The 17,044-nt window shown below is 51.3% G+C and overlaps 1 protein-coding gene across 1 annotated transcript in view; it reads right to left on the bottom strand.

Moving 5' to 3' along the window:
• Positions 1–17,044, bottom strand: part of LOC8053007 (aminopeptidase N) — a 123,465-nt gene that overhangs the window by 10,703 nt on the left and 95,718 nt on the right. Inside the window, exons 11-15 of the mRNA XM_029978264.4 lie at positions 14,068–14,159; positions 10,237–10,367; positions 9,833–9,888; positions 8,417–8,564; positions 6,945–7,024 (exon numbers count right to left, since the gene is read on the bottom strand). Of these exons, the coding sequence (XP_029834124.3) occupies positions 6,945–7,024; positions 8,417–8,564; positions 9,833–9,888; positions 10,237–10,367; positions 14,068–14,159 (507 nt within the window). The remainder of the gene's footprint in view (positions 1–6,944; positions 7,025–8,416; positions 8,565–9,832; positions 9,889–10,236; positions 10,368–14,067; positions 14,160–17,044) is intronic.

The following is a 17,044-nucleotide window of genomic DNA, read 5'->3' as shown; positions in this document are numbered from 1 at the left end:
AGTTCTATCGTTCGTAATACGGCTTCAGCCGGACGACGTGCACCACCTCGGGTCGCGGCTGACGTCTTGCAGATGGGCGCATTCCGTCGGGAAGGACTTCGTAGTTCAGATCGCCGAGCCGTCGGATGATCTTGTAGGGCCCAAAATAGCGTTTCAGAAGCTTCTCGCTGAGACCGCGGCGACGGATGGGCGTCCACACCCACACCCTGTCTCCGGGCTGGAAGTGGACGTCCCGACGACGAAGGTTGTAGCGGCCAGTGTCGACACGTTGTTGGGCTTGATTACGGTGTCTGGCGAGCTGGCGGACTTCTTCTGCCCGTTGGGCAACCACCTGGGCGTCGTCGCTTCCGTCGAGAGCCGGTTCGTGGGGTAACATCGCGTCCAGCATTGTCGTTACTTTACGACCATGAACCAGTTGGAAGGGTGTCACCCCGGTGGTCTCTAGCACGGCCGTGTTGTAGGCAAATGTGACGTACGGCAACACCTCGTCCCATGTCTTGTGCTCCACGTCGACGTACATGGCGATCATGTCGGCGATGGTCTTGTTGAGTCTCTCCGTCAGCCCGTTGGTCTGCGGGTGGTACGCCGTTGTGCGCCGATGGCTGGTGTGGCTGAGACGAAGGATTTCTAGCGTCAGCTGGGCCATGAACGATGATCCACGGTCTGAGATCAAAACTTCGGGAGCGCCGTGCCGGAGGACGATGGATTCGATAAAGAACTTGGCGACTTCCACAGCAGTCCCTACAGGAAGGGCTTTCGTTTCGGCGTACCGTGTGAGATAATCTGTGGCGACAATAATCCATCTGTTTCCTTGCGTCGATGGTGGGAAAGGACCAAGTAGATCCATTCCGATCTGCTGGAACGGTACGGTCGGGGGAGCGATCGGATGCAGGAGACCTGCCGGCTTCGTCGGCGGTTTCTTGCGGCGCTGGCACTCGTGGCAGGACCGTGTGTAGAAGTGAACTGTCTTCGGCAGCTTGGGCCAGTAATACCTTTCACGAATTCGGGCCAGCGTACGGCTGTAACCAAGGTGTCCGGACGTCGGGTCGTCGTGACAGGCTTGGAAGATCTCCGCTCTAAGGTCGGTGGGGATTACCAGCAGCCATGGTGTGCTGTTGTCTCCGAAGTTCTCCTTGTAAAGTACACCTTGTCGGAGGACGAAAGTCGGCAGGGCTCTCGAGAAGACACGGGGGACAGTACCCCCTCGTCCTTCGAGGTGCTCGATTAGCGCGCGCAACTCAGGATCGTCTCTTTGACGTCATGACATGTCGTCGGTGTTCACTGCACCTAGGAAGCACTCGTCGTCTTCGTCGTTGCTGCTGCCGGAAGGTGTTTGGATGGGGGCTCTGGACAGGCAGTCGGCGTCGCTGTGCTTGCGGCCTGACTTGTAGACCACAGTCATGTTGAACTCTTGTAGTCGTAGACTCCATCGAGCGAGACGCCCTGACGGGTCCTTGAGGTTCGCAAGCCAGCAGAGCGAGTGGTGGTCCGTGACCACACCGAACGGGCTCCCGTACAAATACGGACGAAACTTTGTGATTGCCCAGACGACAGCAAGGCATTCTTTCTCAGTCGTGGAGTAATTTTCCTCCGCCTTGGACAGTGTCCGACTTGCGTAGGCGATAACTCGCTCGGTGCCGTCTTGCACTTGAACCAGCACCGCGCCAAGTCCAGCGTTACTTGCGTCCATGTGAATTTCGGTTTCCGCATCTTGATCGAAATGTCCTAGAACAGGAGGAGTCTGCAGTCGTCGCTTCAGCTCGTCGAATGCCTGCTGCTGCTTCTCGGCCCATTCGAACTTCTCGGCGTCCTTTGTGAGGTTTGTGAGTGGTGCGGAAATCCTTGCAAAATCCCGGATGAAGCGCCGATAGTAGGCACATAGTCCAAGAAACCTTCGCACGGCCTTCTTGTCTGTCGGTACTGGAAATGCTGCGACGGCGCGAGTCTTCTCTGGGTCGGGGCGAACGCCTTCGTTACTAACCACGTGACCTAGAAACTTCAGTTCGTCATAGGCGAACCGACACTTTGACGGCTTCAGGGTGAGTCCGGCGGTCCGTATGGCTTGGAGAACTGCTCGGAGTCGTCGCAAGTGCTCGTCGAAGTCGCTGGAAAACACTACGACGTCATCGAGGTAGACGAGACAGCTCTGCCACTTCAGTCCTGCCAGTACGGTGTCCATGACACGCTGGAAAGTTGCTGGAGCCGTGCACAGTCCGAAGGGCATCACCTTGAACTCGTACAGCCCATCTGGCGTGACGAAAGCTGTTTTCTCTCGGTCCCGTTCGTCGACCTCGATCTGCCAGTAGCCGCTCTTCAGGTCCATGGATGAAAAGTATCGGGAGTGGCGCAGCCGGTCTAACGTGTCGTCGATGCGGGGGAGTGGATAGACGTCTTTCTTCGTCACTGCGTTCAGCTGCCGGTAGTCCACGCAGAACCTAAGCGTTCCGTCCTTCTTCTTAACCAGTACAACTGGAGAGGCCCACGGACTGCTTGAGGGTTGGATTATGTCGTCATTCAGCATCTCTTGCACTTGCTCCTGGATCACCTCCCTTTCTTTAACGGAGACTCTGTACGGCGATCGATGCACAGGGCGCGCGTCATCCTCGGTAACGATGCGGTGCTTCGCAATGGTGGTTTGGCGCACCCTCGACGACGTCGCGAAGCAGTCACTGTATTCGGCGAGAAGGTCACTTAGCTGCCGTGGTTTCGGGCCTGGAAGCTTGCGGTCAATGTCGAGCTGCGCTGGCGCCGTAATGTGTTGCTGAGGTGGGAGTGATTCTTCAGCAATCGCTGTGATTTCGGCGGAGTTCCGAATTTCCTCAACGTGGCCTACAGCGGCACCTTTCGTGAGGTGTTGCGCCTCTTGTCGAAAGTTTGTCACGAAGACCACGGTGCGCCCATCCTGAAGTTCAGCCACTCCTCTTGCGACGCCTATTCCTCTTTCTAGGAGTAATTGAAGGTTGCCTTCAAGAACAACTTCGCCGCAGGTAGCTACATCGGCCGCTACGGGTACGACACCACTTGATCGCGGCGGCAGGTTCACGTGGTCGGCAGCGACTCGGACGGCGGCTGACGCTGTTTGAGGTTTCTCTGAAGACGGGACGGGCTTGCGCAGCGTCAATCTGTTCTCACCAAGGTCGATGACGGCGCCGTATTCACACAGAAAGTCCATGCCGAGAATAACGTCTCTGGAACAGTCTTGTAGAACGATGAACTTCACAGGGCACGTTTCACCGCGGATCTCGACGCGAGCAGTGCATCTCCCGATGGGTGTGATCAGGTGCCCTCCGGCGGTTCGTATTTGAGGTCCATCCCACGGCGTCGTGACTTTTCGAAGGCGGCGGGAGAGCCTCCCACTCAAGACTGAGTAGTCTGCTCCGGTGTCCACGAGTGCAGATGCGTCGTGGCCGTCGATGACGACGTTTAGGCTATTGGACACCACTGCAGCGGCGTCGTTTTGGTCTCTGGTAGCGTTCGAGTGGGGGCCCCCCGACGTTCGTGGAGGATCTTGGCGTCGGTCGTGTTCGGCAACTCCACCTCCAGGGGTTGCCGCGCCTAGTTTCCCCGGCGAGGAGCGAGGGGGGACAGGCTTTCACGTCGTGGTCGGTGCATCGGCGAAGCTGGACGTCGCGGTGACGGCGACCGGAACTCTCGGCGGGACGCAGGCTCGGGGGACTGAGGTCGTCGCAGGTACTCGTCGATCTCGATAGGGCGTTCACCATGACGGGGGCGCGGGTCGTTCGGGTGGAACCCGCGTAGCCCGAGTCGTCGGTATGGGCATCGGCGGTAGGTGTGGTCCGCTTCCCCGCAATGGAAGCACAGAGGGCGTCGGTCGGGCGTTCGCCACACGTCGGTCTTGCGGGGTGCGCGAGGCTCCGGGCAGGCGTACTGGACCTGGTCGTCGTGGCGTCGGTCGTGCTGCGGCGCAGGAGACTGACGTCGGGGCGGCGTGACATAGGTGCGACGAGGAGGCGGTGGCCGTCGGGCCACTGCGGCGTAACTCAACGTCGGTGGTTCCGGAGCGGTGCTGACGAGAACCTCAGGCTGCAGCGCTTGCTGGACTTCTTCCCTGACAATCTCGGCGATTGAGGGCGAAGCTGGGCTTGCGGCGGCAGGTAGAAGTTTCTTGATCTCTTCCCGGACGACGTCTCGGATCATCTCGCGGATGTCCGTGGTGTTGCAGCCGGAAGGCGAAAAGGAACCGACGCCGGGAACTCGGTGATAGTGGGTGGCTCGTGCTTGAAGGGCACGTTCGATGTTGGTGGCCTCCGTCATGAAGCCTTCGACGGTGGTAGGCGGGCTCCGCACAAGACCACCGAAAATGTTTTCCTTGACGCCACGCATCAAGACTCTGAGCTTCTTTGCTTCGGATGCTTCGGGATCGGCGCGGTTGCTCAGTCGCAGGACATCTTCCACGAAGCTAACGACGCTCTCGTTAGGGCCTTGAATCCTCGCTTGAAGAAGCTCTTCCGCGCGTTCTCTTCGTTGTTGGTTCATGAACGTTCTTCGCAACTCAGGCTTGAGTTGCTCCCAGGAAGTGATCGAAGCTTCGTGGTTCTCGAACCAGTTCCGGGCGGTGGCTTCCAAGGCGAAGTAAGCGTTTTGCAGACACTGTTCCGGTGTCCACCCGTTATGACGGGCCACTCGTTCGTACTGTTGGACCCAGTCGTCGATGTCTTCGTGGCTTTCGCCGTGGAAGGGAGCCGGTGTCCGAGGAGCGACGGGTAGGTAGACGACGGCAGGAGCGGCCGGGGCCTGCGACTGGTTGTCCATCGTCGTCTTCTTCGGTTTGGGTTTGTCCAGGAGCAAACCGTACTCCGGATCCTCTCCCTTGGTGCGGCGGCTGGTCCGAGTTTCAGGTTCCGCGCTGAGTGGTCTTCTCAGCGAGCTTGGAGTCGGGCTTGCCCTGCGGGTCCTGGGAGGGGAACGCTGCACGGGCATGCGGTACCCCGCACCTCCACCAAAATGTCACGGGTGGCGACTAATAAACAAGAAATAAACAGAAATAAATAAACGTTTAATGTGGCGAACTTGTGCCAAAAATAAAGAAGGAAACAGAAGAAAGCAGAGCGTCGCGGGCGTCGAAGTCGGCGTGTCAGCAGAATCGAGCGCTGGGGCGAGACTGACTCGACAAGGTCGCGAGCGGCGTCTTATCTAGAGTGAGTCGCTATCTCGAAGATACGGCGGAGAAGGTTCGAGCGTAGCGCGCTCGGGGCGAGAATGAACACGCACTTTCTAGAACAACATAAGCAGGGATAAACGACAGAAGCAGTCCGGAGCAAGAATAAACGAGAAAGTTCTAGAAGTCCGTGACCCTGCGCGCGGCAATATATTATAAATAGACGAAACTTAAATACCAAAAAGGCTCTAAAAATATTAGAAGCTAAAAGCGCAAAAGAGAAAACATGGCCGCGCAGAACGCACCACAAGGCTGACTTTAAATTTAAGTTTCTTTTCACGATATTTATGTACTTTAAACTGCAGTCGAAAGTCAGCACAGTGGTATGTACTCTACCTGCTCACATTTCGTGTCTTACAGAGCATAATTTTAGTTACGAATAACCAACGCGCCCAAGCTTCCACCTTACCAAGCTCTAAACTATGCATGGAATCCTACTTTCTCGCAGAAAAAGCGGCGAGCCAGTCAGTTTGATCTACAGAATGTGCCCAGCAAACGACGAGGCGTTAAGTGGCACGACTCGAAAGCGCGACCCGCGCAGCAGGGAGAATGAACGAGGGAAACGCCGTGCTCATGTACCCGCGCAGATTTCGTGCGCAATGCTAAGGCCTGTTCTGCCTCGGAATTCGCTGGATGTGCTCCACAGATCGCAGTGATTGGCCGAAAATGTGGTCCGCGGGGAAGTAGACAGGCAGGAAATCTTGTCGTGTATACAGCGGGCAATTTCGTCTGCTCTTCGCGCACCTAGTGGGTTTGTTTCCCCGCAAGAGCCGGCCACGAGCGCTTGTTTCCCTAAGACGTGAACCGATGTCACCGACAGTGTGCACGTCATCCCGCGTCCTCTACGCGTTCTCTTTGTACTCGTGGATTGGTGTGCTCCCCCTTGTGTACCGATGCACGAAAGACGCTTTTACACCGAAGCTGTTAAGGGCTAGTTTCCCCAGGATCGTGTCCGCCAGCAAACAAATGTCGACACGACACTCCGGACAGCTACCGCCATCTATGAGCGACGATTGCAACCTTTCCAGCCTTTTCACTCTGGCTTGCCGACTTGCGGCCGACCATTACTTCATTTCCACCATAGTACAGCTTCGCTGGTCTTCCTTCTTCACCGGATTGATAAGGCTGATAGTTTTTGTAACACTTGTTCTCCGTATGTATTCGGTGTCGAGCGGTGTACGTCGTTTGACCTCAAAGTTCATTTTGAAGAATGCTGCGAACCATTCGAGACAATAGGGTGCTTCCGGCGTTACGTTACTCTAAGCTCGATACAAGGTCCTCTTATAGGCTTAGCCTGGATAACTTGCGCCGTTCTCCGTGGATCATTCTGAAGTGAATAAGAGCAGGTAGCAACTATTTATGTGTTGGTTTGCCACGGTATACTTGCACTATAGAATATCCAATTGATATGCAATTGAAAGTAGTGAAAGACCTCTGCCAACGTCGTGTTTCGACATGAGATATAGATGCCACGTAAATTCGTTGTAGACCAGACAGAATTGAAAGGTGTCTCACCCATAGTATAGTCTCATGGAGGGCCACTGAGAATGCGTACCACTCCGACGTTAAACTGGTCTCCTCATCACCGTTTGCGACAAAAATTTGATGAAAAAGGCACTAAAAACAAAGTTTCGGGCGTTCACCTTGCCTTCGCATTGAGGGAATAAAATCTACGACCAACCAAAATGCCAAGTCACAAGACCGCCATATATGCCTCGTTTTATCGCCGAAGATATACGAAGGAAAATAATCATATTTTACGTACGATGTAAGGACTGACTCTCCTTCAACTTGGTCCCACGAGAGTCGGTCATAATTTGGCTTGATGAGAGTCAAGACGTATTTCTGTGGGAGAAAAATAAACGCTTTGGTTGTAGAGCTTTTATACGAAAGAAGCATACATTTATATCGAGTCTGAGTTGTTAAAACAACCCCGCAGATTAAAAGAAAAAAAAAAGATACCAGTGAATGCGCAATTTAAACAAAAATACGCGCTCATTTTCTTCAGAGAGCACGTGGAAAACACGCGGAAAACCGGTGACTGATTTGTGTAGGTCCGAGTGCTCAACGAATGACGGCCCGCGGAAACTTTTTGACCAAAATATAGGCTCCAGAGTGACACGAAACAGCAGCTCGACCAAAATACTCACGTTCATTCGGTATCAACAAGATAGCCTAGGTTTTTGACCAAACCCACACCATTAACAAATACAGCGCCTTTTTTTTCTAAAATTATATATATTTTTTGCTGCGCGATTCGAAGCGATGAAAGGCACTTTCCCGAAATCCTAGAAAGTGACAAACACGAGACACCTCTGGTAGATTAGGACAGCAACAAACATCCATTTTCTCCACTTAATTTTTAGCGCATCATTAGTCACTGAGAGCTTAATTAAGTGGTCTATTATGATCAGGCGTCATGATTCGTGATTCGTTAGGCGGCGTTGTTATCGGGTAATTCCGAAACGATAATTAAATGCCCGGGACTATAACTACCCCCTGAGTCTCTTGAGCGGTCACTCAGTACAGTCTGAGACTTGCATGCGCTAGTGTCGGCAGTCCCGTACAATCATTTCCGCAATGGGCACGTGACCTTTAAAGAGAGCAACACTTGCCGCGAAATTCAATCGTTACGCGGACTGCGGTGAGTAGCTAATCTACGTAGATATAGGGTTTCTCTTCAGTCGCAGCAGAACGAGGACCTTGCCCTTCTGGCGATAACGCGGACCCTCTAAAGGCCATTGGTGTTCACATCTTGGTGTTCGCAAGCATGCGAGCAGAAATGTCCTAAAGACGCGTGGTTTCGATTAACTCAATAATGAGAAACCCGAGACTGGGAACGAATAAAAAAACCGGACACCCACACACACCGTCTCATAACACAACTACAATATTTTTTTTTTCGCATCCTCAATTTCTTTTTCTTTTTTTTTCCTTTTCTTGCGAGGAGCTTGCGAATTTTTTAAGGAGGGTGGACGATTGTATAATTGTGACGATGTGAAATAAAATCAGTAGCTCTTTTGCTTTTTTCAAATTTTGTATTTGTTTTTAGTCTCGAATTTTTAATTGTGGAGTTGAGTGACATAGTTAATTAGGAAAATGTTCGATAGTGATAACGTAATGAAGGTGACACTGCTCATGCCCTGTCGTCCTTGAACACGAGCGAAGCGAACGAACCATCCACCCCCGGGTTCCCGTGCCAGCCATCAAGGCCAGCGAGAGTGTAGCATAGCTCACCATCCAGATGCCGTACACTTCTTTGGTATCCAGTCTGCTGCCGAGGAAGAGTAAGTTGCTAAATGCCGCATCCCATGGAATGTACTCGGTTTCACGCGGAAGGTATTCTGTGACCTTCAGGGCGAGCTTGTAGTCGACGACGCCAGCTCTGCATACAGTTCAAAGAACAGATCACACGATAAAAAAAACCTCTATTTAAAAAAAAAAAATAAAATAAAAATCTATCTAGCCAACAAAAAGATTAAACATAATTTTTGTTTAATTTTCTTGGTCACTTTTATATGTCAGATCATCGAGATCAGGACAGGCCCAATAGTATAAACATTTCACACTGCAGTCACAAATTCCAGATGCCCTTGCATCTAGATCTACCCCAAGAATGTTCGCACCTCTGCGGTCGCCATCGCCAAGTTATCCCAACAAGGAACGAGAAAATGTACAGAAGTTATATTCTCAATTTATTTATTCCGACTATTATTCTTACACAATAGTCAGATACAACCCAAGAAAGACAGTGCGAGGGGAAAAGGGCTCGCACGAGCAAAGCTGTTGTGGAAAGGAAGTCGATCCTCTCCACTTATGCTTGACTATAATAGTTTCTGCCCAGTTCCCCCTCGCACTGTCTTCCTGAACTAACCTTAAGACAAAAAATTTCTCGATTTACATTGGTTCATAAGATTTGCTATCATAATCCAACGCTTACACAGCTCTGATTACCAGCCCCTATAGCAGTTTTCTTTATCAAGATTAAGCAGCGTTTTTATAGTACCGCCCATCTGCGCACAGAACATGTCCTTCTGCTAACTCCTGAATCCCTCTGACAATAGCTCGCACACTGGAACACTTTGCCCGGGATCGTAGTAAAAGCTAAGACAATGCTCTCTACTTGTTGCCACGTCAAGAAAAAGGGGAAGTTTTGCGTATCATTCATGCGCTGCGCCAAGTAGTTCGTACAAAATTTGGTTGCTGAAGGAAGAAACGATGCTCTTAGCGTTTGAAATGGGTACGTCTTAACAAATTAATATACAGCTAATATACGGTGCAGCTACATATATATATATCTTAATTCAGTGACACTCAGGCGGAAATTAGTGGCCTCCGCGTTGAGCCTGACTTATTTAAGGCTGTTCTTGAGATAAAAACGATTATAAATGTTTTTAAAGAGCTTCTAAGTGCATATATAGAATACGTAAACTACTGATCTAATATTTAACTCTTTTTAAATCACGTTTGTTTATTGTTCCAGATTTTCTATATGTTACCGTGTTCACTCATTACAATTATCAACTGGCCATCCCTCGTGTAATGTCCTTTCCTAGAAACTTTGATGTCTTAATGAATAAAGGAATTAAATCACGAGTAGATATCTTCGTTATTTAATAAGCAAAATGTTTGAAAAATAACAAGTAGACCTACCTTGCTAAATCCAAGATGTCGTCAATTATTTGGGCTCGGTTGTTTTCATGAATTTCCTGAAATTACAAGACCATGATGCACTGCAGCCGACTTACCGTTCAGCCCTTTAAGCAAAGATAAAATAATTAAAAAAATATAGTGCCAAAGCCCATGTGCATAAAAATATGCAATGTATATGCAAAATATGCAAAACTTGATTATTGAGGACACATAGAGTCTACAATTACTAGGGTGGCATGAGTAGACCCGTAGCTCTCTAGTTTCGAGCAGCGCCCCTGGCTGGCGAGACCGGATACTTTTAGGTCGCGGTTCCGTTGTGCGTCGCGTTGCGCGTTGCGTCCTCTCAAACGCTGTGTTTGTGGCCATGGACAGATGCTGAGAGACGCTGACAGACGCTCACTTACCGTGTGTCCCGTCAACAGCTGCGTTATGAGCAGGTTCCAGTTTCGCTCGTCGTAATTGACTTTGTAGTAGCCAACCTCCTGGACGTTGGCAATGAACCACTCCGACGCGGCCGGCAGCTGCGATATGCTCACTGAAAGACATCGCGAGAATTTCTGTCTCTAGCACAAATAAAGACAAATGACCCACGAATATCGTCTATTGGTTAAAGTATATTGACAGAATGGACCCTTTCCGAGAAGAGGTCTGCGCATGCGCGAGCTCTCCTCGCATATAGAAGCGGCGGTTCGATTTAAGACATACACAGATGCACCAAATAAGCTAGGCTATAGTTACGGCCAACCATGTTCAGGTTATCCTGTGGGCGCAGCCATTTTGGTGCTAAGTGCAGAGTGTCCGTTATTGGCGATAGTTACGATCTAAAAATGCGACATCCTGAGAATTAGATACGATGCCAGGAATGATGATAATGCAATTAGTGCAAAGGTGCAACCGAGCTGGACAATAATAACGATATAAATCCCCGGAGAAAAGGAACACGGGGGACGAAGGACAAACACAACTAGATAACTGGCGCGCGACTGAAAAAAATCCGCCTAATCGTACCGAACCAGGGGCCTCTCTATTTCCAGTGGTGCGCTCTACCAACTGAGATAACCAGGAGTTTGATGTCAGTGGACCTAATGGGTTTTAACAGCTGCCACAGGTCCATCACCAACAAGGGGGAAAGACCTACACTTTTAAGGTTATGATGATAATGCGCTAAATGCAAAGGTGCAAGAGAGCTGGAGATAATAACGATAAGAATCCCTGGAGAAGGGAAGCAAGCGGGAGAAAGGACAAACACAAATATCTATTGTAAGCAGTGAGAGAGTGCAGGCGAGCTGGTAATCGATCGACATCTTGTAAACCTTACAAGATTTCGACAAATATCTAAACACAGCTAGGTGTCTGGTGCGCGACTGAAAGAAACTCGTTTGTTCTACTGACGTCTAACTCTTGTTTAGATCAGTTGGTAGAGCGCTCCACTTGAAATGGACACGATGGAAAACACCATCTTTGCTCATAAACATTCAGCACGACGTGGCATGTGCTCAGTGTCCCAACACATGCACCGCATTTTGAAGCGAAGTAAACGCCCTAATGGCTAGTTTGCGCTTACCTTCTCTAAAAAAAAAAAAAAAAAAAAAAAAAAAAAAAAAAAAAACTCCGAAAGCCAATCGAAGCGATTTATTTTATAAAAAAATGCGGTACGTCTACCTTACCGCAAAGCAATTGGGGGAATCCAGTCGCTGCACTTTACGGGGGGAGACCGGCCAGTTACGAGGCTGAAAATATGGTTAGTAAGAGTCTCCGCTTTGGCACGTCGTGGTGAACGTCGTGGTCATTGTAACAGCGCAGACATTTTTTTCAACACTTACGTTGGGATTCGTAATTATCCAAGTTCATTCCGTAGGTTGCACTGATTGGCTCTCACGAGTGCATTACGAGAAAGCAGACACACTGAAGTCCTTAGAGACATTGGGAGATGCGTGTCAAAGAATAAAAAAATGTTTAGGAGTGCCTATGCGGGCAGAAAGTGAGGGAGAGGAGGAGACGAGAGAGGACGCCAGAACGCCGAGCTCTATAGCTGACTGTAATGATCAGTGGGTAAAGAGGCAAAGCTAGCCGGCTTTGTTTCCACTGCACCCTTCGAACGCTTCCGAATGAAACGCGAACGCCAAACGCCGGACGCCGGCGTTGCGCATTCGAATACGTTCTAAGATTGCAGTGGAGACAAAAGCAGCTAGCTTTGCCTCTTGTATATTGTGCCTGGAGCGCGCGTCTGGCTGGTGCGTTTTAGCGTCCTATCTCGCCCATAGATACGTCCAAAGGGGTTGCGAACTGGCAACAAATGACGTCACAGAAGCGGGAGTGTCACGCTGTCGGATGTCGCGATCCTCTCGGTAGTCGTAGAAATACTGACGAAATGGATGAGCGAACGCGAGTGTCGCTGTCATAGCGGTGCCCCAACTTCTGACTGCCGAACCTTCCGCAGGCTGCCCCACTGGACAGCGGCCCACAGCAGAACAGGCCTCTTCCACGTCCACCACAGCTGTTTCGACGCCGCCAGGGTCGCAACTGGCGACAGCATGACACTCGTATGACGTCATCAAGCGAAAATCGAGGGACCCCCTTTTTTGGCCACGACCTGCTGGAATTCTGACCTGCCCACAGAAGAATGTGCCAGTGCACGCCTTGCAGTACATGGCCGCGGCAGCGGCGTTTCGTCTCACTATGACTTCGCGGCGCTGCACAAAGGGTTTTCTTTTTGTTCGCTTATTAATCGAAGGCGCGCAAGGCGTGGCGACCTTATCTGGTGCTGACCTGCTCTCCTCGCGGGCCACGTGGAATCCCGTCAGTCGGTGGTCGCGTGACAGATTCGTCATTAGAGGCTCCGGCTGCCAGCACAGTGGCTACTTATGAGTGATTCTAGAAGGCGCTTTATCTCGACGATGGCACAAGAGCAGTCGGGGCTAAAAAGTGAAAGTCGTTTACCACTCCCTGTAACGCCGAATTGGAGCGCAGCTCTTGAGGAGGAGGAGGGGAGGGTACTGAGGGCCACGTGTTCTCGGGGGGGGTCACGTGACCCCCCCCCCCCCCCGAGGGCACGTGACCTTGGTGGGGTCACGTGGGGGCAAACACGTGCCCCCTCAGAGGTCATGTGACCTCGGGAGGGGGTCACGTGACTCCCCAGGTCACGTGACCCCCCGGGTCACGTGACCAAAATTTTTCCGCTAGATTTAGCGGGGAAATTTTTTCCGCTAGATTTAGCGGGGAAAGTTTTCCGCTAGATTTAGCGGGGAAATTTTTTCCGCTAGATTTAGCGGGGAAATTTTTTCCGCTATTTAGCGGGGAAATTTTTCCGCTAGATTTAGCGGGAAAATTTTTTCCGCTAGATTTAGCGGGGAAAGTTTTCCGCTAGATTTAGCGGGGAAATTTTTTCCGCTACATTTAGCGGGGAAATTTTTTCCGCTAGGATTTAGCGGGGAAAGTTTTCCGCTAGATTTAGCGGGAAAATTTTTCCGCTACATTTGACGGGGAAATTTTTCCGCTAGATTTAGCGGGGAAATTTTTTCCGCTAGATATAGCGGGGAAATTTTTTCCGCTAGATTTAGCGGGGAAAGTTTTCCGCTAGATTTAGCGGGAAAATTGTTTCCGCTAGATTTGACGGGGAAATTTTTCCGCTAGATTTAGCGGGGAAATTTTTTCCGCTAGATTTAGCGGGGAAATTTTTTCCGCTAGATTTAGCGGGGAAATTTTTCCGCTAGATTTAGCGGGGAAATTTTTTCCGCTAGATTTAGCGGGGAAATTTTTTCCGCTAGATTTAGCGGGGAAATTTACCCATAATGCACCGCGCGGTTACGCCGACGGCGACGCCGACGGCGACGCCGACGGCGACGGCGACGGCGACGCCGCTCAAGCCGGGAACGGGCCCCTAAGAGCTGCGCTCTAAAAACGACCTCGGGCTTCCGTGTTGGGGAAACGTGCCCTTTCGATCCAAGCAAACATGAGAGTGATGCTGCAGCCTGCTGGCGCCACGCAACGGTGGCAAAGCGAGGCACTCCATCGGCGACAGCGTCTTCCATAGGAAGCCATTTTGCGGGCAGGTCAGGATTACAGTAGGTCGTGTTTTTGTACGCGGTAAACACACCAATCGGAGACGCCTTCCAGGCACCATACCTCGAGCCACTCGTCATTAATACAGGCAGAGCTGGGCGTTCTGGCCTGTTCTCCCCCAGAGTCTGCCGGCATAAGGTCTCCGAAGCGATTTGCAGAAATTCACTACGCACCTGATTCGTCATTCAGCCACACCCTGGGAGTCGTGTCGTTCCAGTTTCGATGGACGGAGTCTGTATACGTGATCGGAATTTGCCACAGAACGCTTCAAGAAAAAACAGAGGGAAAACAGGGAGGTTAAAGAATGCGCAATGGTCCTTCAAAAAGAATAATGCCGCGGCATTCCAATCCATAATTGTTACAGATCATACAATGGGTACCAAACAATGCGCAGAGAAAGTCGTCTGCTTCTAGCACAGGAGTTGCGGTGCGTCAGAACGACGTCGAGTTCCGATTGGCTTTGATTGAAAGGATAGTGGGTAGACCTCAACGCTGGACGCTTTGAAATCTACCCCCTATTTTTTTTAATCAGCCAATAAAAGCTCGGCGTTCCGACATCATCGTAACCCCTGCAAAGAAGCAGACAAACTTGCGTTCCGCATAGCCACCGACAGCAAAAGAAACACAGGGTATGGCTTATTATGCTCGGGTCTCTCGCTTCGTGGTTCGCTCTTTGGCGTTCTTATTGGCCAATTCCACAATCTGACTGGCTGCGCTAATCTGATGCTTGGAACTCACCAAGCCCCGTGTTTTGTTGTCTGTCGCTATAGGTTGTTTGCACATGACGTCAATCCGCCATGTTGTTGTTAGTTTGTGTTTTCAAACAAATTCACTACATTGAAAGATTACATCGTAACCGGTTGAGATAATGTCAGCGTGGTAAGACAAGCTTCTGTGCTGTACGCATTTGAGGGGGCATGCAAATCCTTGGAATGCTCGAGTTTGGCACGCACCAGACAGCTCACAACAAAAAAATGGTGGACGAAATTACGTCAGTGAAAACACCCTATAGTTTCGTTCTATAGTCTCCGGAAGATAGCGTGACTACCCAATGGGCACGATATACTTGCTATCTTCGTGCATACGGCGATCCCAACGCGGTCATAACGCCTTATGAAGAGCGCAGAGCGTGGGCCAAAGGCCATACACCTTTCCAATTCACATTACTTCGGCCAAAAGTGTCGAGTCACTGGGGCTGTGGACGCACGTGCAACGTACGATGTTTCACAGAAGGACTTGGCATGCTCACAACACGTTCTATAGCCCAACAGACGGCACCGCAGGGCGTAAGTTTCGAGAATATTACGCGTTCGTGGACATGGAGGTTTGTCGTATACTATACACTAAAAAAAAGAATGGAAGCCGTTACAATTCCCTGTAACGCCGGTTGGAGCGCAGCTCTTGAGGAGGAGGATGGAAGCGTACTGAGGGACAGGTGACTCCTTAAGGTCACGTGACCTCATGGGAGGTCGGGTGACGTCAAGGGAGTCACGTGACCTCGGGGGAGGGGGTCACGGGACCTCAGAGGGTCACGTGACCTCAGGAGAATCACGTGACCTCAGGCGGCCACGTGACCTCAAGGGGTCACGTGACCTTAGGGGGTCACGTGACCTTTGGGGTCATGTGACCTCAGGGGTCACGTGACCTTGACGGTGACGATTTGATGACGTCATCAGTCACTGATGACGTCATCAGTGATGATGACGATGACAATGCGGATGACGATGACTTCATCAGGTTGCATCCAACCTGGATTGCATGCAACAGGTTGCATACAACTCGCATGCCATTTGCATGCAACAGGTTGCATGCAACCAGTTGCATGCAGCTCCCGAAGGAACCCGAGGTCCTCCCGAAAAAACCCGAGGTCCTCCCGAAGGGACCCGAGGTCCTCCCGAAGAACCTCGGGTTCCTTCGGGACGACTTCGGGTTCCTTCGGGAGTCCTCGGGTCCCTTCGGAAACATTTACCCATAATGCACCGCGCGGTTACGCCGACGGCGACGGCGACGGCGACGCCGACGCCGCTCAAGCCGGAAACGGGCGCCTAAAGCGCGATCCAAACCAACGCTTCTTTTTGCGCCTGTAGGTCGTGCGGCTGCGGATGTGGCGCATTTCGTGGCGTTTTTGCTGTTTCCGGGCGCGCTTTCTGAGTCAGAACCGTGCGCTTTGGTTTGGACGGGCGAAACTTCGGGCGAACGCGCACGCGCGCACGCAGGCACGAGCGCACAAGCAAAGTGCAACTGCGACAGACTGGCCGGTCAGACGGCGAGAGAAAGAGAGAGAGAGAGATCGCGTTGTCATGTTGGAAGAGAATAAAGGGGGGGGGGGGGGGGGAGGAGAGGGCAGCCAGACGGCGAGAAACGCGGAGCCGGAACTATACTCTGTTTCATACTTAGCGTGCAACGCTGTCAAAGCTACTGGCGCGAGCATGGGGCTTCATCTCGTCGATCATTTGCACGCGTTCTCGCGCAAACAAAACCATATAGATGAAGCCACGCGCTCGCGCCAGTAGCTTTGACAGCGTTGCATGCTAAGTATGAAACGGAGTATAGCTTGCCCTCCACCGATTGGCCGGGACACAGGAGCGCCCTTTACGTCACCGCGCGTTTTTGTGCGCGTTGAGAAGAAGTTGAAATCATCCAACTTTCTTGTGCGCGCCCGGAAGGAGCGAAGAAGCGGCGCGACGTCACGAAAATACGTCACATCCGCAGCCGCACGACCTACAGGCGCAAAAAGAAGCGTTGGTTTGGATCGCGCTTAAGAGCTGCGCTCTAAAAAACGCCCGTGGGTTTACTTTCCAACAGAACTCGGACGCAGTCAACCCAGGCGTACACTCTGAAACAGTATGTGTGTCTACTTTCCCGCACAACACTCGGAGAGCCAATCAGCGCAACTTACGGAGGCAGCTCAGCGAATGACGATGCCGAGACATATGTTTAGACCAAAAAACGCAGTCTGAGTTGTGACATTAAGCAATGCAAGCCTGAAGTTTTGCATTGCTTAATGTCACAACTCAGACTGCGTTTTTTGGTCTAAACATGTGTTTCGGCATTGTCATTCGCTGAGCTGCCGCTGTGAGTTGCGGTGATTGGCTGCACGAGTGTTGTGCAGGAAAGCAGACGCACGGGCTTTTTTCAGAGTGTGTCAGT

This window comes from Ixodes scapularis, unplaced genomic scaffold (assembly GCF_016920785.2).
Source record: "Ixodes scapularis isolate PalLabHiFi unplaced genomic scaffold, ASM1692078v2 PGA_scaffold0__279_contigs__length_252992795, whole genome shotgun sequence".
Classification (NCBI taxonomy): domain Eukaryota; kingdom Metazoa; phylum Arthropoda; class Arachnida; order Ixodida; family Ixodidae; genus Ixodes; species Ixodes scapularis.
This window is presented reverse-complemented; position numbering and strand designations above follow the sequence as displayed.